The sequence below is a fragment of the Artemia franciscana genome, chromosome 8 (genome assembly GCF_032884065.1).
Source record: "Artemia franciscana chromosome 8, ASM3288406v1, whole genome shotgun sequence".
Lineage (NCBI taxonomy): Eukaryota > Metazoa > Arthropoda > Branchiopoda > Anostraca > Artemiidae > Artemia > Artemia franciscana.
The window spans coordinates 48,183,763-48,210,006 of NC_088870.1; the positions used below are offsets into that span (position 1 = coordinate 48,183,763).

Genomic DNA, 26,244 nt, shown 5'->3' on the forward strand with positions numbered 1-26,244 from the left:
TACCCTAGAAACAATTTACACTTGCAGAAACAACCCATTGACAACCCATATTCCTTATAAAAGGCACTTACTATCCCAGCAGAGCACAGTTTTTTTGCTTCAGTACATGCTATGTCACAAATTTCTTCAATTGCCAAAGTGTGGCGCGGAGAACCTGTAAGACACATTAATAATAATAATAATTTATTTATGCCCGCTATACACACATGAATTTACACGGGGGAGTATAGGAAATAAATGAAAAGAAAATTAAAAAATATAAAGTTACGCTTCTAACGTAAAGGACGACAATAGGTAGCTCATAATACTCATAATAACTCATAAATATATAATAAATAGCTTGTGATAGCTCATTAGTGCATAACACCAAAAACACTCATAAAAGATAACGCATAAACACTCATAATACATAACGCATAAATAGCTGTTTTATTAAAGATATGGCGAAAAAACTGTTTTTCCATTAAACAAGACAATTAAGGGGGAAATTTATTGTATTTTCGCTAAATCGTCTAAGACATTAGACGATCATTAACAATATGTTATTCTGATAATTCATTGAGGAATCAGACTCGACCAAAGTTTTAGACCTTAATTTCGCCTGTTCTTCAAGAGGCATCCAGGGCTTCTAGAAGAACCTGTCAATTTTCCCACAGGTTTGCTGCTCTCAGTACCTTCTCCCACTGAGGCTGGATTGAGGCGTTCAGGTCTCGCAGATCTGTCTGGTAATTTCAGCATATATGGTTTCTAGGTCTGCTTTTGCACCATGAACCCGATGGTTGCCAGTGGACTGTTGCATTTGGATGCCGGAGATTGTCCGTACATAGTACCAGGCCAAGGTATTTCCATTGGCGGTATCTCCATCTTGTGTTTTCAATTATGCTTTCTAGTTATTTAAAACGGACAACTTGTTCAGCGAGCTGGTCTTCACAAGCGATGCTCTAGGATGAGTCTGTGATGGCCAGGCCTTTTGCTTTTATGTATTTATTTTAATTGTTAGACAACAGACTTTGGCTCTTTTCAACACTCTTCTGCTGGACAGAGAAGTTAAAATTTTCAACTTTGAACTAAAAGAGGAGCGAACAAACATTCGACAACATTAAGATCATTTAATCACCGGATGGATGGAAATCTGGCCGTCGAAGGGTCGACGATCGAATTAGGTTATTTTGGTTCTTTTCAAAACCTGGTTTACTTAAGAGAACGTTCAAATCTATCTTAACCTGAAATATTGATAAAACTAATTTCAAGTACTCTAAACAAGTTTGTCGAAGAAGAAAACTAAAAACAATTTGTTTCTACTACTACTACAAACAACTCACCGCAGTACCAGGATAATTGACGCCAAAACGACTACGCACATTCCTCCCCATCCCATTATATTCAAAGCTTCTCTATTTACAACCTCCCTGGAAGCTATCATTTTCCTTAATTTTTCCTTACGACGTCCTCTCAACCCAACCAAGAACGACCTGTTTTTCGTTTAGCCCTATACGGATGGCCGAAAAGGACGATCTTAGGCAATATGTTATCCCTCATCCGCAGAACGTACCCTAGCCACCTAAATCTTTCTCTCGCTCTAGCCCTATAAAGTAAGATTGAACCACACCTTTCGCACAGCTTAGTGTTTGAAATACGGTCAGTCAGTCAGGGGCCTACAACGATCCGTAGGCAATTTCTCTGGAAAACATCTAGCAAATCTTCCTCCATTTTTCAGAGCAACCACGCTCCAGAACCATACCTGACCACTATCATCACTGTAGCTTTTTTAATATTTTAATCTTGGTTCGCAGACTTATCTTCCTATTCTTCCAAACTTTTTCCACTGTGAGAAAACACCCTGGACCTTGCTGAAACACCAACAAATATCCTCGGATTTGTTAAAAGAAAAGCCAAGACATGGATCTCTGAGAAAACGCTAAAACTCTCTGCAAAAAAGAAGGAAATAACCAGTGAAATGTCCGTGCATAAATCGCTGCGTCAGGAATGCCATAAGTCTGATAGAGCCGACAAAAAAACCTACTGGTCAAATATGGCTGATGAGATGGAAAAAGCCACCTCACGCAATGATACAAGGAAGCTTTATCATATTATTGGAGAATGTACCAGGAAGAAAAAGCAATCTACCATCACTCTCCTTGAAGCAAAAGACGGAAAACTGCTTACAAGTAGGAAAAACGTATCGAATGGTGGCGGGAACACTTCCAAGAATTGATGAAACCAGGAATTACTAGCATCAGAAACAAATACCCCGTAGCCTCACCCAACCCTTCAGAAAGCCATTCTTATGAAAATGTGCATACGGATGCACCTACTAGAGAGGAGGTAGTCTACGGAATCAAACAGCTAAAAAGAACACGAAAGTCCTGGAACAGAAGGAATCCCTGTAAAGCTGCTGAAATCTCTGCCTGAGTCGGCCACAAATGGTCTCAATGAACTTGTTACGGATGTATAGGACAACGAACACGCTCTCGAGGAGCGAAAAACATCGATAATTGTCCCTATCTTCAAAAAAGTAAGACCAAATGGAATGTAAAGACTACCGAGGCATATTCGTCATCCCAATTGCAGCAAATATGTTCGAAATTATACTTCTAAATAGGTTCCGAGATGCTAGAAATTCTCGAGTGCAACCCAACCAAGCAGGGTTTAGACCACGCTTGGGCTCAGTTCTTTCTTTAGCTTACGACAGATCCTAGAACACCGTTTCAAACACTACCAGGGGACAATCCAAATCTTCATCGATTTCATCACGATCTTGGACTCGGTCCATCGGGACGCCATATGGTTCGCAATGAGAGACGACAAAGTCCCTGAGAAGATAAATGGACTGTAGAAAGCATACTAAGATGGAACCAAGGCCCAAGTTAGAGTTGATACTCAGCTTTCGGATCTGGTCCTGATTCAGGAGGGTGTACGTCAAGGATGCGTTCTGTCAGCAACCTTATTCAACTTCGTCACTGATTGGATTCTTGTGGCCCTCAACAAGCATAAAGGTGTGGAAGTGAGCCCTTCCTTCTCTATCACGCATCTTGATTACGCTGATGATGTGGACATACTTGCTGAGTCTGTTGCAGATTCCCAGGCCATGGTTAATGAAGTAGCAAGAAGAGCACTTTTGACTGGCCTTCAAATAAGTCTACCAAAGACAAAAACGAAGCGGACAGCTGGGATGGGTGAAACCCCTGTGACACTAAATGGTAGTCAATCGGACACGTTCAATCGTTCCACTACCTTGGCTCAACGACAAATGCAATTGGGGAATCATCAGAGGAGATTTGGAATCGCATGTCCTCAGCTTGGAACGTCTTTCTGCAGCTAAAGAACTCACTTTGGAAGCGTAGTGAAATCTCTCCACGCACAAAGCTCCGAGTTCACGATGCCATTGCACTACGTGTGTGGCACTTGGTCACTGAAAGTAGCAGATGCGTCAAACTTGCAATTATCCATCAGAAATGTCTGCGATATATACTAGGCGTTCGCGTTTAAGACAGATTCTCGAGTGAAGAGGTCAGGAGAAGAGGTGGAGATCGCCCAGTTGTTTCTTATGTTGTAAAAATGAAGTGTCTGAGGTGGTTTAATCACATCATGTAAAGACCAGAAGAGCATATTAAACAAATGCCTTCCATTACCAGTATAGAAGAAGAAAGCAGAGGGACAGATGAAAACATGGATTGCGACAGTCAAGGCTGACCCAGAGCCTATTGGGGGTTCCCAAAAAATTGGGCGACGCTGGGATCCCCACTGGATTGAAATTATGAAGCCTGTCACCCCCGAGCGAAATATCTGGAGAAACATGTCGTCGTCTGTTGGGTGCCATGATGAGCCTGCACGCAGTTTGAATGTACAACAACTAAAATTAAGTAAGTATTACGCTCCGGATGTAAATAGCGACGAAGAATACACTGCCTTTCCATATAAAATAGGCACAACTTAGAAGCAATAGAGTCCTGGTTGAACTTCGATGAAATAAAGATGCTAGGGCTGTTTTAAAAAGTTATTAAAAACATTTTAAGTTTTTATGTTCAAATTCTAATGTAAGTTTATATATATATATATATATACGGTGTTGTGCTTAAGACGACCCTTGGAGATAGGGTCGAAATATTCCCTGAATTGAATTCCTCTGTCTTGAGAAAAATGTTCCTATTGTTTCTAAGTTGTGTTTGTTTGATACGTACCAGATATAGAAAACCTATTTACCTCGAAAGCATTATTGTGAATTTAGAACTTTTGAAAAAATAAAACTTAGGTACGACTACAATCAAAAATGACTTTAACTCCTACATAAATTGGTTCAAGACTGACAGTTGTGGGAGACCGTCATTCAGAGGCTCCGTTCAGATGCCAGGTGAGGCGGAAACGTTTGGTACTGATTAAAGTCTAATTAAGTACTACAAAACTTTAGCATAAATAGTGATTTAATGAGGGGGGGCAGAGCCCCGCACATAAGAAATATCTTCTATTCGTTTGTCGTATTTTTATTGTCGTTCTTTACTTTCAGTAAAAAAGTCTTATTTGTTGTTTCTTTTTTTCTATTTAATGTTTTGTAGGTTTAACTTTATTGGCTTCTGATTTGATTTTTAATTTAGTTTGGGTATAAGAATTAATGCACTTCTCCATTCGCCTTTTCCTGCCTTGGTAGCATTTTCAAAATTAGTTCTCTGTTACCCATGGCAGTTCCTCTTACATTGATTCTACCTATGAGTAAAGGGATGGGTATTCATGGACCGTTATGGCCGTTTAAGCTAAAAGTGCATGACAACGATGGCTGAAAGACAGGATGTATTATCATGGAGAAGTAGACATAACTGATATTACCACAAAGCAGGACCCTTTCTGTAAATCCTTCCATACAGAGGTTTCATTGCTTCCACGTAGTAATCGGAATTAACCGTCTGATTTTGAGAAACCCAACCTTAGAGCGCAATTCAACGTGAGTTGAAAAAAAATACATCAGCATGGCCTTGATTTTCGATTTTGACATGCTGGTGACTCATCTGATTTTTCCCATTCCATGTTCTGCTTCTTATTCTCATGATCTTACTCGTTGCCTCTTCACTGTCACTCATTTTCATCACCTCAAGAATATCGAAGTTCATTTCCCGCTTACACAAGGAACTTTATCGTAACTCGCCGTTCTTCCAAATCACTATCTCTTTTTATCGTTATAATAGCAAAACACGCGTATAAAGAAACAGAGCTAAACTCGAGAGGACGTGGTTAAAACAACTGAAAATGATTGCAGGTCTGTGGGAAATGTAAATAAAAAATGCGTCACTACTATCACTCCCTTGATGTTACAATCGCCTTCGCAAAAAAATGAGTTGGTAAATTTTATTGTCAAACCTTATTTGTGGAAAATCAGATTTTAGTTCTTAGTTTTATGTCTTCCAAGCTCAACTAAAGAAAAAGATGTATGTGAGTCGTTCTTGAAATTTAAAGGTTACTTGTAAAAACAGAGGGCAAGGACAAAAGCAGTAACAAAGTGGAATGCGCGTTCTAGCCCCTTCCACAATCTCCCACTTCAAAAATTGGTAAATAAAATTAAAATTAGACAGCTTTCCAGACCTTGTTATCTGTAAATAAAAAAACTTCTTGGTCTGATCAGTCGTTATCCCAACCGTGGATCACAACTGGGCATGGCTTCACCTGGCCTCGTTATCAAGCTAATTTACAAGACATTAAAAATAACCATACACGTATAAGCAGCTAACTAAGTGGTAATATAAGCTTTTAAAATTCCAAGTAACCCTCTCACTAGTAAGAATTATGATTTTGCAGATTAAAAGTAGTTCGATGATTAGGCACCAGCAATTCATCAGCTTTTATTAGAAAAATTTTATATTTTTAAATCTATTAAAAACTTTACATTTAAACTGTATTCTTACCTGCATGCAAGAATGATGGTAGGGGAAAGAATCGTAAGTGATTGGCTATACTGATACTGAACTTATGAATGATACTATACTTATACTGAATTTTCTCTGAAGAGTACTTTATTCACAACCATTTCTGTCTTTTTTTCATTATGATTTTCCATTGAAAAATGAGAAAATAACCTTGAACTTAATTAAACCGTATATTTATGAACTGAATTAATTAAACCGTGTAAACCATATATTTAATAAATTTTGAGAGAACTTGCTATGAAATAAATTAAATACAAACCACAAGTTTAGTATAAACCGTATATTTAAGAAATTTAGTGAGAAACTACTACTAAATAAATTAAATATAAACTACAGTCATATTTTATTCATTATATTAAGTGTTATACAAACTATCAATTTATTCAACAGAACCGAATAAGAAATTAAATTATTGGAGTTAAAAATTACTAGGATCATAGATGGTAAACAATTTGAACAAGATAAGTTCAAAATGAGCTTCAATAAAATTTAGTTCTTGTTATTCCCAATACTTTGGTTTCAAAATTGTATATAAACTTTTATTTTTGTATATAAACTTTCAGAACGAACATGAATTGAGGGAAAAAAACATTAATTAACGAACCTGAGACTGTTTAATTTTTGCAAAAATATGTTCTTAGTGAATACAAAATTGTTTCAAAATATTAAAAAAAATTCCAATTATCTAACACTAATCTGTCACGAATCTGAAAGCGAATGCAAAATTTTTTAGGATAGATCTATTGCTACAATAAAATAATGCCATCTTTTTTTGTAACATTAAATAATTCCGGCACACAAAGGACTTGCTATAATTACAATGTAAACCAGTTGTACAAAAAAATGAAATCAAATCATTAATTTTACCTGGCAAGGCTGGTACATGAACCATTCCGATTAAATTTAACTTCTGATTGTTAAAAATTTGCTTAAATTTATTCATTTTTGCACGGCATCAAAAACTATTTAAAGCGCTATCTGTTTTGAAAAGATTAAGATAATTTGAATATTCTTTCAAAACCTGAAAATGATAATGCCCTTTGGGAATTTTAAGATTTATCGACTGCTCAAGCAAAAAAATTGTTATAATGAATAAGGTTAATGGTTTCAATGATGGATATGGTAAATAATTTTGGAATATTATATAAGATAATCAAATTATTGTTGCTAAAATTCAAAATACCACTATTCTAGGCTATAAAAGTAACCAGGAACCGATAATTTATCACTAATAAAAATGTTAATCATGATTGATGCAACTTTTAACAGAATACCAATAAATTTTATGACATAGTTCTCTGTTTGATTTTTGTGGACAATATTTCTTGGCATTCCTAAGGAATTTCAGAAAAGAAGGCTATTGCCTGGGTCTGAATCTCGAAAAATGATTTATTATCATGCAAGACTATAGAAATAAAATAAAATAAAAATGCACAAACTCAATAGATGAATTAATAAAGTAAAATACCAGCACCAAATTTTTGTGGACAATATTTCATGGCATTACAAAAGAATTACAGAAAAAAAGGATAAAACCTTGGTCTGAATCCGGAAAAGTGCTTTATTGTCATACAAAACAATAGAATAAAATAAATATAAAATAAATAAGCTCAACAGATGAATTAATTGGAATAAAAATAACAATTCCTTGGTCTACTAAAGGCCTAGATTATTTGACATGGTGTTGAGTAAATGCACAGTCAGAAATTAAGTTTATTGAAAGAAAACAACGACGGCCAATAAAAAACGCCTACCTTTAAATATAGTACCAATTTAAAATAAACTACCTTTAATATATACTACCAATAAAAATTTCCCTATACTACCATTATATATTCCCAAATTTATGCATATATTACACAGATTATATACAAGTTAAAGGTAAATAATACAGCATTGGACTTTAAAATCCCTACCGGTAGTCTTATATGAGATTGACGGCACTTTAGCCATAAAGTGTCCTGGAGTCCAGCCATCCTGTATATATCAAAATTCTGATCAGATAATTTTTAGGAAAAATGGGTGTGGGAGGGGGCCTAGTTGCCCTCCAATCTTTTTGGTTACTCAAAAAGGGTACTAGAACTTTCAATTTCTGTTCGATTGCACCCTCTTCCGATCTTCTACGACCATTATTTCGATACAATCAATCCTGAGTTCACTAGTCATTCACTAGCTATTGAAGAGTGAACTCCTATAATCCGATTACTTTTTCAAGCTAAAAGGATTTTCCTCACCCTTCCTGTTTAACTTCCCGAAATTTCTCCACGTACCCATTTAGATCTAGGTCGACTCTAACTGAGCTTAAAGAGTCACTCCGCTGGCCCTGTTCTAAACCAAATAACCATCATCACAAGGACTGGAACCGATGTCCTCAAGGACAAATGATATTAAGTCTAGTGTGCTAGCCACTCGGCTATGACACCTTATGTAGTATATATTACATACAGACGTATATTAACTTTTTCAAAATATCTCAATTTAAAATAAAAACAAATTAGGTGATCCAATGGGTCCTGTCCTGTCATTACACATAACATAACCTTGATTTTGATGACAGTATAGATTTTTATGTCGTTATTTTTTAATGCTTCATTTTTCTTTAGTGTTTACGATATTATTCCAATTGAATTATCCAAATAAAAACCCCCTTTCTTCTATTGTGTTTAAAAAAACAGTCTTATCAAATTTTCATTGGTTGATTACCTGTCAATTATGTCTGTAAAACACTGAACATAAACGTGGTGCTATTCTTTAAAACTTAAAATATTTCTCCATTATCTAGTTTTCCTTATCTCTTTTCATCTTTTACTCATAATTCTGAGTCTTTCAATTTTGTTGGTTTATAATATCATAAGACAGATTAAAAAATAGTTACATTTTGACAATCTTGAATACCTAAGACCTTGCAAATTTGCCGTTTTTGAATTAAGTAGGAAATTATATATTCAGCCCGGAGCAGTTTTGGTGTTTTAACACATCCTTCCAATTCTGGTTAAGATCAGGCTTTTCTCTCATGGGCTTATGTGGAATCATTGGCATAGACAATTTTGGAGTGTCCACTTTATGAAAAACTTCAAAATAATGTCATGAATCAGGATCTGGTGGATAATTCTAGGCTTAGCATAAAAATATTGTTCAAAATACCTTTTCTAAGAGACAATCCCGTTACTTTTGCATGATATTTAAAGTACCATCGCGACTAAATCGTAAAGCTCCTTTTATATGAAATTTTACGGACAATCCAGAAAACAAACAACCCAATGAAAGTGCAAAAAAAAACAGTCTTTTTGACACAGGATTGTATAACTCTCCTAGTTGGACTCTCCACTTGGATGTATGAAAAAGCCGTTTAATTTTTTTTTATACTTGTACTACTAAAACACAAAATTGAAACAGCCATAAATTAATCTGAAAAACAAGTATCAATGCTAATTTGCTCTTAACTGTTGCCTATTAATACTAAATATTTGTATCTCTTTGTAAATTCACTTTAAAGATAGGAAGACTGCAGTTTCAAGCTTTCCTCATTTCTAATTTGAAAAAACCTTACCTTAAATCTTATCCCCGAGCAACAACACAGTCATACCTGTAGGTAAAAAAGTTATGTTTTAGGAATGACATAGGTTTTTCTTGACTGAACGTCATAATATTATTTTAGACGCGAAAAATCATAACCTAAAGTAATTGGCTTGAAAAGCTTGCTTTCGCTCTTATTTGCTCCCGAATATTCTCTTGGATATTTAACTTTTGTGTTTGTAACTGTTACCAAATTTTTGCTACAGATAGAAAAACTGGCGTTCCGAGCTTTTGACATTTTTAGTTCCAAAAAATCATTCCTTGACACTGACTGATAGATCATAAATATTGTCTAGAATAATGGAATCCAGAAATTAAAAATCCAGAAATTACCTGACACATATAGTTGGCACGCTAGTCGTGCGTAATTTCAATTTAATTAGCGAGTAAGTTAGAGCATCTCTTTATCGAACTTATTCCCTTAATACTGTCTTTTCCCGATACAATCTATACAAGATTAAATAAAAAAAACTAGTTTTTTTAACTGAAAGTAAGGAGCGACATTAAAACTTAAAACGAACAGAAATTACTTCGTGTATGAAAGGGGCTGTTCCCTTCTCAACGTCCCGCTCTTTACGCTAAAGTTTGACTCTTTCTCTCAATTCTACTTTATTAAACAGTAATAAACTTTAGTGTAAAGAGCGGGGCGTGGTGAAGGGAACAGTCCCTTTCATACACGGAGTAATTTCTATTTGTTTTAACTGAACTGTTCGTTTTCTGTTCGTTTCTACTGAATGCCAAAAATTATAAAGAGCCGTCGTAATATGAATACTGAGCGTAGGGTATAGTTTGACCTGTTCATAGTTCTACAAGCCTATTTCTGTAAATTAATTTTCTTTTTCTGCTTTAGGATCATAGACTAAACTATTTATGAAATTATATCAGCAAACCCAGCCAACCAGAATTATGAATTCAAGTTTATACGAATTTAAGTTTGGACTGTAACCGATAATGTAATCCTTTGAGTTTTCATTTATCTAGAAGTTTAGTTGTAGTCGGGTCCAACCATAAAAAAAGAAAAGGTTTCTCCAAGAAGCAGCCTGATGGTCCGTTCAGGCGTATAGGATAGCCGCTGAAAAAACTGATTAGAACAAAGAAAAAAGTTTTCAGACATAGGTACACAATTTTTCCTAAGAAGAAAGATACCATGCACTTTTACACGCTAAGTGTTTAAGCTAAAAGTATTTCTTTCCAAATACCTTCCTCTTTCGTGTTAGGTCTATGCAAATAATTTTTTGTGTTGGATACAAATCCATGGTTCTAGATAAGAACCAATAGTTGTCACTATTTCCACTTTCAAAATGTTAGCTCATTTTGCTTGACGAAACACAAAAAATCAAACCTACCATAGGGAATATAGGGAAAATTTGCTAGCCCCGTTACCAATCGTTGCTATGGGAAGAACCGATCGGATTTCTTATGGTACTGATCGGTTTTTGAGCGTTTCCCCCTGCGTCTGAGCGGGCTACAAGGCATAAATGTGACGCTGCATACTTTTTTGGAAGAAACAGCTGAAATAGTATCGTAAGATGTCTAAAGAGAAGGGTAGCTCTATTGGGGGTTCAGGTAGAGTTTTATTTTTACTATTTTTTCTATAATCATACAGGACAAAAAATCTTATTTTCCTAAGGTCTTGGGTGTGTGCTTTCATTGCCATCAGTAAAAAAAAAAAGGTGAGGCACAACAAAAAGAAAGGCTAGGCCTTATTCCTCTAACAACAACAAAACCCCTTGTTGCTACTTAAGCCCTATGCTGATAACATGACCAACTGTATATGCCTACTGCTGTTGCAGAATCGAAGCCTAAGAAGTGAGACTCAACTACCAAATTATAAGGTCTAAGCAATCTGTAGTATGATTACTTCTCAGAGGTTCAATGATACATAACATGGGCTATCTGTTGCTTGTTCATTTGCTTAATAAAACAAGGTCCTTACAGGCTTATAGTAGACTAGATTAATTGTAGTTTTGGTCTTTATAGCTACAGAAAATGCACAAACAGGCCAAGCTTTAGGGGTTGAGGCAAAACTATCACATTATAACAATGAGTTAATAGATAGCAGTCAGTGGTAGGGTAGTAATGCTTCAGAAGAAGACATGGGTAAGGCTTAGGTAAATATTGAGCAGCTCATATTATTGATCTACAAATGAAGTTACAATACCACTAGATGTCATTTTTTATGCTCTTTCTAAATATAATAATTGCTTTTCTTGCAAACTCACTTTTTTGCCATTTTAAGACCTTTAAAATTTTAATTTCACCATATTTTATGGATAGCCTATAAGAATAGGTTATAACATTTGGTTCAAACTTACCTTTTACTATAAATCCATTTTATAAAAGTCATTTAATTCATGAAAATTGATTTTTCAAGATTACCATGAATAAGAAAGTTCAAAACAAATCCAACAGGCTATAGCCTATGTTGAAGAACATCAAAGCAGACAGAAGAAATATAGTGGATAGAAAAATGGAGAAATTGTTTTGAATTTTTATCCAACTTAATTATGACAAATCAATGGTTGCAGATTAGCAAAAAAATCAGAAAGATCATAAAAAGTGGCATCTGGTGGTATGTTCACTTTAGTTTTAGGTCAATAATATAAACTGCTCAATATTTGCCAAGGTTTATATTAACAGACTAGACTATTCACTATTCAGGTAGCTAAGAAATAAATTTACCTCTATAGTCAGGATTGCATCCTAAATCCAAATTTAATGTTTGTTTGGGTCAGAAGTGAACTTTACCTCCACCCCTATTGACTATATACCAATTCAGGGTATATATTTGCACATTAAGAAGGTGGGATAAAGTTCATTTGGATGCAAATGAGTGTTAAATTTGGATTTGGGGTGCAATTCTGACTGTGGAGGTAAGTTGAACTTTACTCCCCCTCCCTACCCCTATTGTGCATATATATATATACCCTGAATTTGTATGCATAGGGGCAGGAAGTAAAGTTCATCTCCAATGCAAATACATCTTAAATTTTGATTCAGAATGCAACTCTGACTATAGAGGTAAGTATGCAACTCTTACCTTAATTGAATGCAACTCTTACCAATACATATATATATATATATATATATATATATATATATATATATATATATATATATATATATATATATATATATATATATATATATATATATGAATGCAATGCAATACTTAACTCTTAAGAGGTAAGTATGCAACTCTTACCAGAATGCAACTCTGACTATAGAGCTACCTGAATAGTATGTTAATATAAAGTTTACCTGAAGACTGGAGACACGGTAACAGTCTGGAATAGAGGCTATTGAGAAGGAAACTTGTTAAAAAATAATTTTTACTTCAAAATAGGCTATACAGAATAATTGTAGCCAATGTGTTTACTACAGACCCAGTATGCTTTACTCTCCCCCCTCCCTGCCAACATGCAAGTATGTAGCCCAAATTATATATTTCCCATGTATTCTGCCACCAGTCAGTCTTGTTTTTCTGGTTCTTGTTTTGTCACAGTTGATTGAATTTGTGGAGCTTGGAACAAGAAAGATGCATTGATAAGAAGATATTGATAAGAAAAATTGATAAGAAAGATTATTTCCAGAAAAAATCAAAATTTACAGAGGGGGCAAAAAGTGTGACCCTCCAGGGGCAAATTTCCAACATTTTGATTGGGAGTGTAAGAGGGGTATGGGATTTATAACAATTTTCTCTCCATGTTATTGGGGGAGAGGGCAATTTCCCCCCTTGCCCTCTCCCCCAAACAATGCCCTTGTCCCCCTCCAGTTGACATCACTAAAATGCAAGCTTGCAAATTGCCCTTTTTCATAGGAGAAGGGATCACCATTCAGAGAAACAGCTAAATAATACAAAAGGCTATTGCACTCATTAGTTGATAGCCTGGCAGCCTAAGTTCTGCTATAAGATTTTTGTACATGTTATTCAGTAGTACAAAGATGCAGGGGTAAACAGCAACCAAATCCATATCGAGTATAATCTTCTTATAGAGAATCAAAGGAGAATGGAGAGAATTTTTTCAATAAAAATACTGAAAAGGGTATCTTTCAGTAAAAAAAAAAGATTTATTGATATCTAGGGTAGGGACTAACAAATCTACCCCATGCTCCCTCATTGATACCTTGCAAAACCTCTTTTCTAGTGGGAGAAGAGAATGGTAAATTTGCCATGATTGACCACTTCTAAAGAAAACATGCTAAAAAAAAGTATCACCATTAGATTCCTTATTTTTATGCTACTTACAGATATCATGATTGCTTTTGTGACAATGCACCCCCTTTCCACTAGTACTCTCAGATATAATCCCAATAATATATTTCTGTGTAGTTCTGCATCTCATGACGTGTCTTGTTACCATTATTAAATGATTTTCTTACAGTCTTGACCTGGTGAAAACAACACAGCAACAGTTTTCAAAAATAATTGTTTGATATGTGATATATGAAATGATTTAGAGATGTTGATAGGAATGGAAGAAAATATAAAAATGTGATGAATAGAAATGTGCTGCAAGTATACAAGTATATTATGGTGACTGAAATAATGTTGTACAAAAAATAACCTCAGTTCAAAACCTTCAAAATTATTATATGAAATGCAAAAATGTTTATAGCGTTTTAGCAAAAAATCTGCTTGTGTGAATTGAAACTTGAAAAATACATACAAATTTAATTGATTGTGCTATGATAATGGTTGTTAAAAATCTTGTTTTCATATTTTTGACATTTTAAATTATTGCTAAAATTACAAAAACATTTTCATCCAAAAAGAAAGCTGCTGCACAAGTAAAACCTCTGATTGGTCAAGTGAGTACTAACATCAGAATTGGATTAGCTGGTGTCCCAGATGTTAGGAAATCAACACTTCTCAAGGTCCTAGTTAAGAGCAAGAATTTTTGTGTAATGGTTCCTGATGTTAGGTATAAATTTCTAGTTAAATATTTTGAAAGTTTGTGTAAAATGCCTGTGTACTTGGAAATGGTTGACATACCTCATTTAGTAAAAGATGACAAAGGACCTATAAACTCCTACTTATCCAAACTACTTATGTTTTTCACATGATTATTGTATTTGAGGATGAACTGAGTTCAGTGCTATTGAGAAATTATGGTACAGCTGATTCAATTCAAAGTGATCAATGAGTAATTGCAACTGAAAGATCTAGATTTCTGACAGCAAAAGAAAATAAATTGAAAAATGTTATGATGAATAAGAAAGAACTCAAAACTCTTCAGAAAATCAGGAAAATTTTGGATAAAAAGGAAGAACACCTTAGATGTAAAGACTAGAATAATTTTGAAGCTAACATTCTAAAGAAGTGTAATTTGGTAACCACCATACCAGTTATCTACATAGTAAATTTAGATCCATTAAGTAATGGCTTGGACACCAGAAAAGAAATGAAACAGTAAAAAGACATAGAAAAGGAGATCAGTGATCATGGCATAAAGGGGGTGCCACTTACTGGTTAATGGGAGTGTAAAAACAAATCATAGAATTACAAGACAAAAGTACCTTTAGACAAAATCATCAAACAAATTTATGTTTAGCTGCAATTTCAAACTTTCTATGCTGCAAGTCATAATGAAGTCATTGTTTAGACTTTTCAGAAAGGGAAAAGAGCATATCAAGCAGAGTTAAGATTTGGTGCTTTTGTTAACAGTGAATGATTTCACATTTAAAACTTTGATTGTGAGAAAGTCTTGTCACTACTGAAGTGTTGAAATTTGATGACTTTCAAAATATAAGTTATTTGTGCCATTACAGCTTTATAGAGGAGCTTGTGGAAAGCATGGCAAATATAGAAAAGAAAGAAGCAGTTATGTTGTTAAAGACAGCAGCATTTCATTTTTCCAATAAAACACTGCAGTTGTTTCTATTTAATGGCCCATTAAATGTTCTTCTATTAAAAGTGCTTACTGACTCCTTTTAAAAGTTCCATTTAATGTGTTGGGTACTAGTGTTATATCCTCTCAAGTTCAATTTGACATATACTACTGTCAGATTGTGTTTTGTCTGAAAAAAAGGGTGGAAAGTGGCTAGGCTTAAGCTTAATTCTAACCTTTTTAAGCTTAATACTTGAAGCTCGGTATGGAAATCTAAACCAGATTCAAAACTATAAAAAATCAAGTGAAATTTTTGCTTTGAATTTGAGTAATGTGCAGCATGTGGCCACCCTCTGGGGGGCGACCTGTTTGAGATTAAAGAGAAAACAAAGCTGGAATTTAAGCATTATCTTCATAAAGTAAGGTATAATGACACTGAATTTCCAAAGACTTCTAGTCAGTGGAAACAAGGGGTTAATGTTGTGAAAATTTGACTCATCTTATGTGTATTGGATATGTAATTCCTCTGAGATTGATTATTGTAGTAAAGTTTTCAGTATTATGAATTGTGTGGTTCACTCTCCTGCTTCCATATTTTCATCCTCTTCAATAATTGTCCTCACTTCCAATGTGATGGGGAGGGGGCTGCTTCTAGAATTTGTATTGGCATTATTCACCTTATCTAAAGATTCTTACAATTGTAATGTAAATTTCTGAAAATTAAGATTATTTATAAGTTTCTTCCATGTCTCTCTCTTCACCTAAAGAATAGATCTTCTGGATAGAGCATATGCTTTTTGTATTCTACATGATTATTTTGTTTCTGTACCAGGTTATATCTTCTTTGTGCAACTTTCAACTCATGTTTAGATTTTGAATATTTTTCATTCCACCAGATGCTTCCTTTTTAGTACTTCACTTCTTTGTATGGAATTTTGTTTTGGCTGATTCCACTATTTTACCTTGAAACAACTTAATTTTTCCATTGAGATCTACATCATCTTCCATGATTTACTGTGTATCAAAATCTTCTTATGTTCTTGAAAACTTTTTCTGATTTACATTTTTTTTGTTCTGACATTTTTCATGACTTGTCTGAGGAGGGCTTCATCTTGTAAAATACGTATTATTGGGTGATGGTCACTGACATGAAAACTTTCCCTTTCACACTCCACATTTAGTTTTCAATACATCCTGGGATTACAATTACTTGATCAATTGTGGTTGTTTCTTCTTTGGTGAGATTTTTCCTGGTAGGTTGTCCACCGGGTATTGCCAAAACAAATAGGATTGCAAGTCAAATAATTTTCTGTGATTATATCCAGAAGTATTTTGCACATAACATTTACAGCATAATTTGCTTTGTCCATTATTATCACCCATCTTTGCTATATCCTCATTTCTTGGAGTATTTTGTGTCATTCCTTCCATTTCTTGTCCATTTTTACTGGTGTTCCCAGTTGTGAGATAGAAAAGATATAATAGAGAGGAGAGAAAATTGGAGGATAGTTGCACTGTAATGATCGTAACATAATGAAATGGTATCTATGTATGAAAATAAAAACAAAATGGATGGCATGTAATGATGGTAATAGAGATGAGTTTGTGTACAATAGAAGAGTACCATACTGCAATGTTTGGATTGTCAGAAATATGGACATTTGGAAAGAGATTCTCGAAAAAAAAAGAAAATTCTGCATGCCTGAGATGTGCAAATAAACATCAAAGTAAAGACTGTCCTTGAAGCAAGAGATAAATGCAGAGATATTTATCTGCTACAAACTTGTTACTTGTTGATAAAGCCATTTGCCAATATCATCCACCTGTCCAGTGAGAAGGGAAATTTTTCTGCAGCTGCAGTTTGCAGCTGCAGAAAAATATGGAATTGGATTTGAGAGAGCAAAAACATCATTACCATGAACAAGCATTGCAAAAATCTATAAATCTGAAAAAGAATCTTGCAAGTACAACTATAGTTGAGGATCAAGCATGATACTGCCAAGGAAAATAATTATTGGAATGGTAATTACTCCTGGACTGTTGCTAATCAGAAAATTGCCTTTAAAAAAAAAAAAAAAGAAGATAGACTGTGTTGAGATGGTATAGCAAATGAAGTTGGGTAAGATTAATCAAAGTGAAGTCTACAGCATATCAAGCATATTTTGAGAAATATTTGTTATAGTAATAACAATATTTCTTTAAGGATTTGGAGGAATATTCACTTAATATACAAATTCATTTAAAAATGACTTAACAAATTATATTTATAAAAACAGTAAACAACACCACTCAACCTGTTACAGATAGACCTTCTAGGCTGGCTGCCAAAAAAGCAAGATTAGCTTTAAGAGCTTGTTTGTAAATGTTTTTATCCATTTGAATGAATTGTCTTTTTTCAAACTGCTTGATGTACCATTCCTGGTTGAATTTCTTTCAAGTAAAGATGCTAGGACTGTTTTGAAAATATGTTAGTTTTAAGGATTATATTTTAATGTGAGTTCTTTTACTTAATTTTTTTTTTATTTGCTTTGCTTAGGACAGCCCTTGGATATGGGGTCAAAATATTCATTCAAGGGTGCATCCCACTGTCTTATAAATTTCCCTGTTGTTCTGCTTGTTTTTTATGATGGAAAGGCAGTGTGGTCTTCATTGATATTCACATATAGCTAATGGGGATCTGTTGACCTATGATATGTTTTATATTATAAGTTTAGACAAAAAACGCGCTAATATTATCAATCAACAAAATTCTTAGAATCATGCAGAAATGAAAACCTTATTCCTATGTCTTTGAGATATAAATCACATTTATATACCCAGAAAGAAGGAAAATTCACTCATACACTACAGTTAAAAACCTTAATCCTCATTATTAAGGACAAAAAACAAAAAAGATGTATTATTTCCTCAGAAAGAAATTCTCGGGGAAAATTTTTATTTGAAAATCTGTCCACACTTGACTATTCTCAGGCAGTTAGATTGGGAAGGAATTTATTTAGTCATGATTTTTGCTTGTCTAAAAAACGACTTTATAACAAAATGGATAGTCTGAGGTACGAATCTTTGAGGAATTATTGTACTTATGCTCCAAGGTTTACTCCTGGACCCGTTGTTGTTAATGTCTCCTCTAGAGTTATTGAACCTAAGGAAATCCAAACTCTTGAAAATGGTCCAAAATTCCCTTTTCCACCAAAACAAGTTCCTTTGGCAGATATAGTTTCCTCTCTAGAATCCTCTTTGCATAAACACTACATGTCTATTTCTAACCGAGATGAAGTTAGGTCTTGTTTTGTAAACACACTTTATGGCAGCCAAAAAAAGTTCAAAACGTTTGCAACGGTTCGCAAAACGTTCAAACGTTTCCTACTAGTTTGATGCCAGAAATTTCACTTGGCATAAAAAAATTGTCTAATCTTCACAAAGACCCGTCTATTATAATAAAAAAGGTGGATAAAAGCAATTCACTGGTTGTCATGGATATATTAGATTATATTCGCACTTAAAAGACGAAATGCATATACTACCATGGCTCACGATCATACTGATAAGTTTACGAATAAAATTATTACCGAACTAAAGAATCTAAAACAAAACGGTAATATTACCCCACAATTGTATAATAAATTTTTCCCCATGGTTGCTTTTTTCCAAAATTCTACGGTTTACCGAAATAATATAAGCAAGTTATTTCTTTAAGGATTATTATAGCATGTATGAAAGCCCTTGCTTCCAATATTGGAAAGTGGCAGCCTTCAGACCTTTGCTCTATCTCCAAAAATCGTGCATAAGTAATTTGGTAGAATTAGTGGAAAAGCTTAAAAATGCAAGCATTTAAGAAAATATAATAGTAAGTAGTTTTGATATAGTTTCTATGTATACTACTATTGATGTAGCAGTATCTGAACAATTATTAAAAAATAAAATAGAAGAAAATTAGCATTTAATCGAATATTCAACAACAGGAATAGATTGTGAGGTTTTAGTGTCCCTGGTCAAAATTTGTAATACATATTAAATATATTTTCAGTTTTGTAGCTCTTTTAATCAACAAATAAAGGGCCTTCCTATGGGAACATCTCTATCCAGGCTATTAGAGAATATTTATGCAGAACACTCTGGAATTATGGGGAAAACGAACTTAAGGGTTTTCTAGATCACCTTAATGCATATGACCAAAATTTGAAGTTTACCTTAGAAATTGAAATTGCAAATAAATTGCATTTTAAATCCAATCACCACCCATAAGTTAAAGGAGCTGTTGTTACCTCTCTTGTCGATTGTGCCCTAAAAATTTGCTCTGAATTTTCACATCACAGATAAACTAAACTTTATTAGAGACATACTTTTTGGAATCCAGTTATCCTATTGTCTTTATTAATAATACAATTAGCCAAAGACTGGTAAGACACCCCCGTAAAATCAAGGGTCTATTACCATGCGAAGCTCCCACCAAGCCCTCAAATGTAATTCACCTTCCATATATTCCAAAAGTCACTGCAAATTAAAAAAAAGGTTTTCCAAAAAATAATTTGTATGTAGTATTTACTAATAAATTTAAAATCATGAGCTTCTTAAGCTCTGGTAAAGATATAACCTCAGTTATTTGCCAAATAGGGTTTATTGAATACCATGTGACTGTGGCAACTACAATGTGGGTAGTTGGTCAAATAGCTGATCACTACAATGCTGGTCAAAATTTAAGAAAACGCCTGCAACAAAACAAAGATGACCAAACTAAAGCTTTAATTTCTAATGGTACAAATATTTCTTTTGATTCTGCTTTAAGCAGTCATATTTTTTTTTATCCTAGCTATGAAATGCTTTTGAAGAAACTTCCCTTATTAGCAAAGATTTAGGCATAAAACAGGTGGTTCGGGAGGCAATTTAAATTAGAATCGAAATAAATAGTAGCATTTCTTTAAAAAGGGGTTTGGAGGAAAATTCACTTAATGCTTAATATACAAATTTAATTAATGATGACTTAATAAGTTATATTTCACAACCAATATTTTTCGATTATCCATTAAAGATAATAATGGGGTCACAATTAGTAATAAGGAAAAATTAAAGACAGTTGAACATTTTGAGAATGTGGTAAAACTGTGATAGAGTTAGAGGAAAAAATATATAAAATAGTTTGTGACGCTTTTAGAGATAAGATGCTATAGATGCAGCTTTAAGAGAAGGACAGTGTGATTTGATGAAGGGTAGAGGATGCATCAACCAAACTTTCAGTCTTATACTAATAACTGGAAAGTACCTGAGTCACCAAAACCCTTTTTTTTTAAAATTTACTTTTAAGTATTTATTTGTAAATAAAATATTTATTTATAAGATAGTCGTATTTTTTTATTTTTTGTAAAATAGTCACCAAACCTCTCATTTCTATAAATTATGAGCAAGCATTTGATTCAGCTAATAGAAGATCTTTTGCCAAGGTCCTATCCTTCTATGGTATACCAGATAAATATTTAAAGTATGAGTGTTACATACAAGAATATCGTTGCTGTGATTAAAGTAGGAAATGACGCTAGTAGCTTGTTTCGTATTTAATCAAGATTTATGCAGGGTTATGTTCTATCCCCATTTCATTTTTCTTGGGGGGGTGGGTAACTCTAAAATACAAAAAGGACAAGTTTTCTGAAAATTATTAGAAGATGTAAACGATTCATGAAAATGATAAAGTATCATAGGATATGAGAAAAATAAATTAATATGCGGTAATATAGGCTGAGCAGAGTAAGGATGATGTAGCTCTATTCCCTAATTTTTGTTATGTCATTTTTTTTTCTGCATTAGTTTTCGGGTCAATTATTTCATGCCTAGGCAGAGAGAAGGGCCGTTTCACCACCCCCCTTAAAATGGTATTTTTTTTAATATGAGGGGATTAAAACCAAGGGTGAGATTCCCCTATTAAAAATTTATGCCACTGCTCTTTTGCGTGCCTTGAGCCAATATGGCTCAATTCCCTATTTGGAATTCGAGCCATATTGGCCTTGAGCCAATATAAGTGTTTTGAAGCTACTAATCAATATGGTAAGAAAAGATCTGGAGGTTAGATGTTTTCCCCTTAATTAGAAGTTTGCCTAGGGAGTAAGATTATTCTCCTAACTTTCAGGGATAGGGAGAGAAGTTCAGCCTCCTAGCAGCTACTCGACAAGCTAACCATGTAAATCTCTTGGAGCTGGGCCTTTTTCACAACCAAGGAGCATTGTATTTATCAATGACAAAATTGAGAACCGATTATGGTATTTCCTAGTGCTAAACAGGCTTTCAAATGCAAGTTCATTTCTCCACAAAAAGTTCAGTCAGATCACCAAGTTTATGGCGATCAATAAGGCAATATGAACTTAAGCCCTTGTTGTCAAGGGGTCTTCTCCGTTCTGGGCACAATCCTTTTGAAATATTGGAAGCTACAGTAATGACAGCGGTCAAATATGTTTCTGAAGCATGGGTGCTCTGAAAAACAAAAGATGTGCTAGATCTTTTCCAGAGAAATTGAATACGGATTGTTTTGGGTACCCGACTGACAGATCGTATTTCAAGCAATAAGCTGTATAAAAATGTGGATCAATCCTGCTTTCTAGGCAATAATGAGAGCAAGGTTGAGATGGCCCAATTGTTGCCCAATCATTTACGGTCAAACAAAAAGCAGGCCTTCCCCAAATGGGTTGGGAGGATTTCATATGAAAAGATTTAAAGAGGATAGGAACGGTCTAAAGATTCTGGGAGGGTCTCAAGATGGAATTTTTTAAATTGTTGGAATGGAGGCGGAGGGTGTTGGCCTTGGACGGCTTTGTGCTGCGTAACCTCAATGCATATAGTGTATTCTGACTTAGTGCAACATCCTCCTTAGCATTCCCTGAAGTTTTACCTTAATACCCTTTGCCTTTTCTAACACGCTCAGGAACAAACATTTCCCCTCTTTCCAGTTAATAAATCCTATGTACAGAGCCAGCAATACTGGTGAACGGGGCCTGGTGCAGCTGCGACTGTGCGAGCGTGATGTCCTGGTCATAATGTAGTAGGATCAATAATAATTCAGCCTCCAGTGGGAGTTTAATAATGCATTTTATAGGATTCAGCGAGAACGTGGGACCATTTCTTTACCTTCGTAAGAGTAAAGAGTGTGTCACTAGAATTAACGAAAGGGGAACCATTCGTTCCTTAACTTCCTTTTATTTATAGAAATGTGTTTGGATAGTTGCCTTTGGGCTCAAAAAATAGCAATAAACTATCTTACATACTATTACTACTACTAATACTGCAAACAACTCACTTCAGCAACAAGCTGCTGGAGGCCAACATAACTCTGCACGCTCATCCTCCACCCCAATTCATTTAAAGCTTCACTAAGTTTCATTTCCTGTAAAGTCTCCATTTCCTTAAAATGCTTCATTATGACCTCTTCTACATCAACAAGAGTAAAATGCTTCATTATGACCTCTTCTACATCAACAAGAAAAACCTTTTTTGTTTAGTCAAAGATGACAGATAAGCAACCATGATTATTTAAAACCTAAAGCTTTTAACCTAAAACATAGTAAAAATTAGTATCGGACAAATATATTCTGGTTTGAAGACTTGACAAATATATTCTGGCTCAAAGACTTTTCTTGTGACGGGCGGGATTGAACCAGTGACCTTTGAACAAGAGCCACACCCTCATGTACTGCACTGTTAAAAGGTTTTAAAAATACTTATTCCTCTAAGAATCTGTTCACATACTTTTGATAAAAGTGTAATGACTGATAGTGTACTGTATTTGAGTTATATAGCAATATATGAAAACATACAGCTTTTGCTAATAGCGGTTGCCAAATGTATTTTTCAAAATTGTTTTTTTTACAAGAGACCTTTTTACACTTGTCAGTATGACGTCATATTTCAAGCTTAATTGCTTGGTTGTGTCGTTTGGCTTTATTTTTGGATGTTAATAGGTTTGGGATTTTTTTCCCTATATTTCAATGACAAAATATGTTCTTTAAGCTTGAGGGACAGGTGCACTTTTGGCTAGCAAATATATTCCCATTACTTAACGTGTCTTTTAAGCTAGAAGCATAGATGGAAAAATAGGTCCCAACGCAATATGCCACCTAAGCTAGGGGTATTAATAAACTCTTGGCATGAAAATGTGTCTCAGTTACTGAAAACGGTCTTTATGGCACTTAGTATTAACCAAGTGACATATAGCGATTGTAAATTCTGTTGGTCTGTCTGTCCTGGTTTTGCTAGTTTAGGCACTTCCAGATAAGCTAGGACGATGAAACTTGACAGACATATCAGGGACTGGACCAGATTAAATTAGAAATAGTCGTCTCTGCGATTCGACCCTCCGGGGGTGGGGGGCGGTTGATTTGGATAAATTAGAAAAAAATGAAGTATTTTTAACTTACGAACGGGTGATCAGATCTTAATAAAATTTAATATTTAGATCGATATTGTATCTCAGAGCTCTTATTTTAAATCCCGACCGAACCCGGTGACAATGGGGGGGGGACCTAAAATCTTAGAAATTGCTTAGAGTGGAAGGATCGGGATGAAACTTGGTGAGAAAAATAAGCACAAGTCCTAGATACGTGATTGACATAATTAAAACGGATTTACTCTATTTGGGGGGGTTGGGGGGAGGGTTAATTCTGAAAATTAGAAAAAATGAGGTATTTTTAACTTACGAAGGAGTGATCGAATCTTAATGAAATTTCATATTTAGAAGGACCTCGTAACTCAGATCTCTTATTTTAAGTCCCGACCGGATCAAGTGTCATTCGAGGGAGTTGGGGGGGGGGGCGGAAATGTCGGAAAACGCTTAAAGCGGAATGATCAGGATGGAACTTTCTGGGAAGAAGAAGCACAAGTCCAAGATACGTGACTGACATAACCGAACCAGATCCGCTCTCTTTGGGGGAGTTGGGGGGGGGAGTAATTCGGAAAAATTAGAAAAAAGGTATTTTCAACTTACAAACGGTTGATCAGATCTTAATGAAATTTGATATTTAGAAATATCTTGTGCTTTTGAGCTTTCATTTTAAAATCCAACCAGATCCAGTGACATTGGGGGGAGTTGAAGGGGGAAACCGGAAATCTTGGAAAACGTGAAAATTGAGGTATCTTTATCTTACGAATGGGTGATCGGATCTTAATAAAACTTGATATATAGAAAGATCTTACGTCTCAGATGCTCCATTTTCAATTTGAATCGGATCCGGGGACATAGGGGGTTGGAGGGGGAAACAGAAATCTTGGAAACTGGAAAACACTTATAGTGGAGAGATCGATATGAAACTTGATGGGAAGAATAAGCATAAAATCTAGATACGTCATTGAAATAATTGGAATGGACCCGCTCTCTTTGGGGGAATTGGGGGAGATTTCCAGTTCTTTGGCGAGTTCGGTGCTTCTGGACGTCCTAGGACCATGAAAATTGGTAGGCGTGTCAGGGACCTGGACAAATTGACTTGATAACAGTCGTTTCACCGATTCGACCATCTGGGGGGCTGGAAGGAGAGGAAAAATTTAGAAAATTAGAGGTATTTTTAACTTACGAGTGGGTGATTGGATCTTAATGAATTTTGATATGTAAAAGTACCTCGTGTCTGAGAGCTCTTATTTTAAATTCCAACCGGCATTAAGCCTCTGGTTTAAATCAATCTGTTGATTCTTATAATTTTGCCAGAGTTCATGCCATATGAGCTCTTGGCTCCTGGCTCTTCCGACCTCGTCACAAGTGCCATATGAGCTCTTAGCTCTTACTAATTTAAGCTGTTAGTTTTATTTGTCATAACGTCAATAACAAAAAGATAAATTCTTAATGTAAACAATGGGCTCATTGCATAATTTACAACCCTTTTTTTTTCAGGAGCTATTCTGGGGGGCTATTATATCCTCAGAGACATAGTTATTAGACCTAATGATTAATTGGTTTACTTTATTATTATATGATTTTGAATAGTGTTAAGCGGGTTTAGAAACGACAAGGGAGCCCTTTGTTCTCCAAGCACTGTTCAGCATGTCCTGAAATTTCAGACTAATTCCCTCAGTTGTTCTTGAGATGTTGCTTTTGCGCCCTTTCGACAATCAGTATGCGCATAGTGAATTTTTATTTTGTTCAACATCCCCCTCAAAATTTTCCGAAAGTAGTCCCAAATACACAAATGTAGATGTGGCAGGAATTGCAAGCTGTTGCAGTCGGAAGTAGTCCTAGTATTAACCAGTCGTATTTCCAGCCGCAATAGTAGTAGTCGTAGTGACCCTGAAAGTTTCAAGCTAATACGCTTAGCCGTTGCTTAAATACTGTATATACCCTTTTTTGACAATATGGATGCAGATAGTTCATTTTGTTTTAGCTTAACATACCCCTAACCAATTCCTCCTCAACACATCCTGAAAGTTTCAATTTAATACCTCCAGCCGCTCTTAAAATACTGCAGATCTCCCTTTTTGATGAACTGGTTGCACGTAGTGGGTTTGGTTTTGTTTAACATTCCCTTCAAAATTCTCCAAAGTTTCGCCTTAATGCCTTAGCCTTTCCAGATGCACCCAGAATCAAATATTTCCCCTTTTCCTAGAGATAGATCCTGCATTAATTAAATGGGCAAATTGCATAACTTACAGCCCATGCCCAAGGGGTGAGAGAGGGGGTATTCCACCCCGGAGTAATAGGTATTTCACTTTTAGATTACTTTAAACGAAATGGTTCTCCCAAAATTCTGATTGAATGTGTTTGGAGAAAAAGATCGTGGGGGGAGGCTGCTTCCTGTCTGATCATTTTTGGCTCTTAAAAGGGACACAAGAACTTTCGATTTCCGCTTGGATGAGTCCCCTCTGAAGCTTATACTGCCACCCCTTCCATATAAAGGTCTCTTAAGAAAAAAAATATTTGTGCATTGCAGTCTTACGGCCCGGCCCTCTGATATGGATGAATT

The 26,244-nt window shown here is 35.0% G+C and overlaps 2 protein-coding genes across 3 annotated transcripts in view; one reads left to right on the plus strand and one right to left on the minus strand.

Moving 5' to 3' along the window:
- Window positions 1-26,244, minus strand: part of LOC136030510 (uncharacterized protein F13E9.13, mitochondrial-like) — a 61,636-nt gene that overhangs the window by 32,286 nt on the left and 3,106 nt on the right. Inside the window, exons 1-2 of one of the 2 annotated variants that reach the window (XM_065709531.1) lie at window positions 6,780-6,915; window positions 72-154 (exon numbers count right to left, since the gene is read on the minus strand). In XM_065709531.1, coding sequence (XP_065565603.1) covers window positions 72-154; window positions 6,780-6,855 — 159 coding nt within the window. In that variant the 5' untranslated portion in view covers window positions 6,856-6,915. Of the gene's footprint in view, window positions 1-71; window positions 155-6,779; window positions 6,916-26,244 lie in introns of those variants that run through there. The other variant, XM_065709532.1, reaches the window with a different exon arrangement.
- LOC136030511 (BCL2/adenovirus E1B 19 kDa protein-interacting protein 3-like) overlaps window positions 10,951-26,244 on the plus strand; it is a 64,833-nt gene continuing 49,539 nt past the window's right edge. The window contains exon 1 of the mRNA XM_065709535.1: window positions 10,951-11,054. Within this exon, the coding sequence (XP_065565607.1) occupies window positions 11,018-11,054 (37 nt within the window). The 5' untranslated portion in view covers window positions 10,951-11,017. The remainder of the gene's footprint in view (window positions 11,055-26,244) is intronic.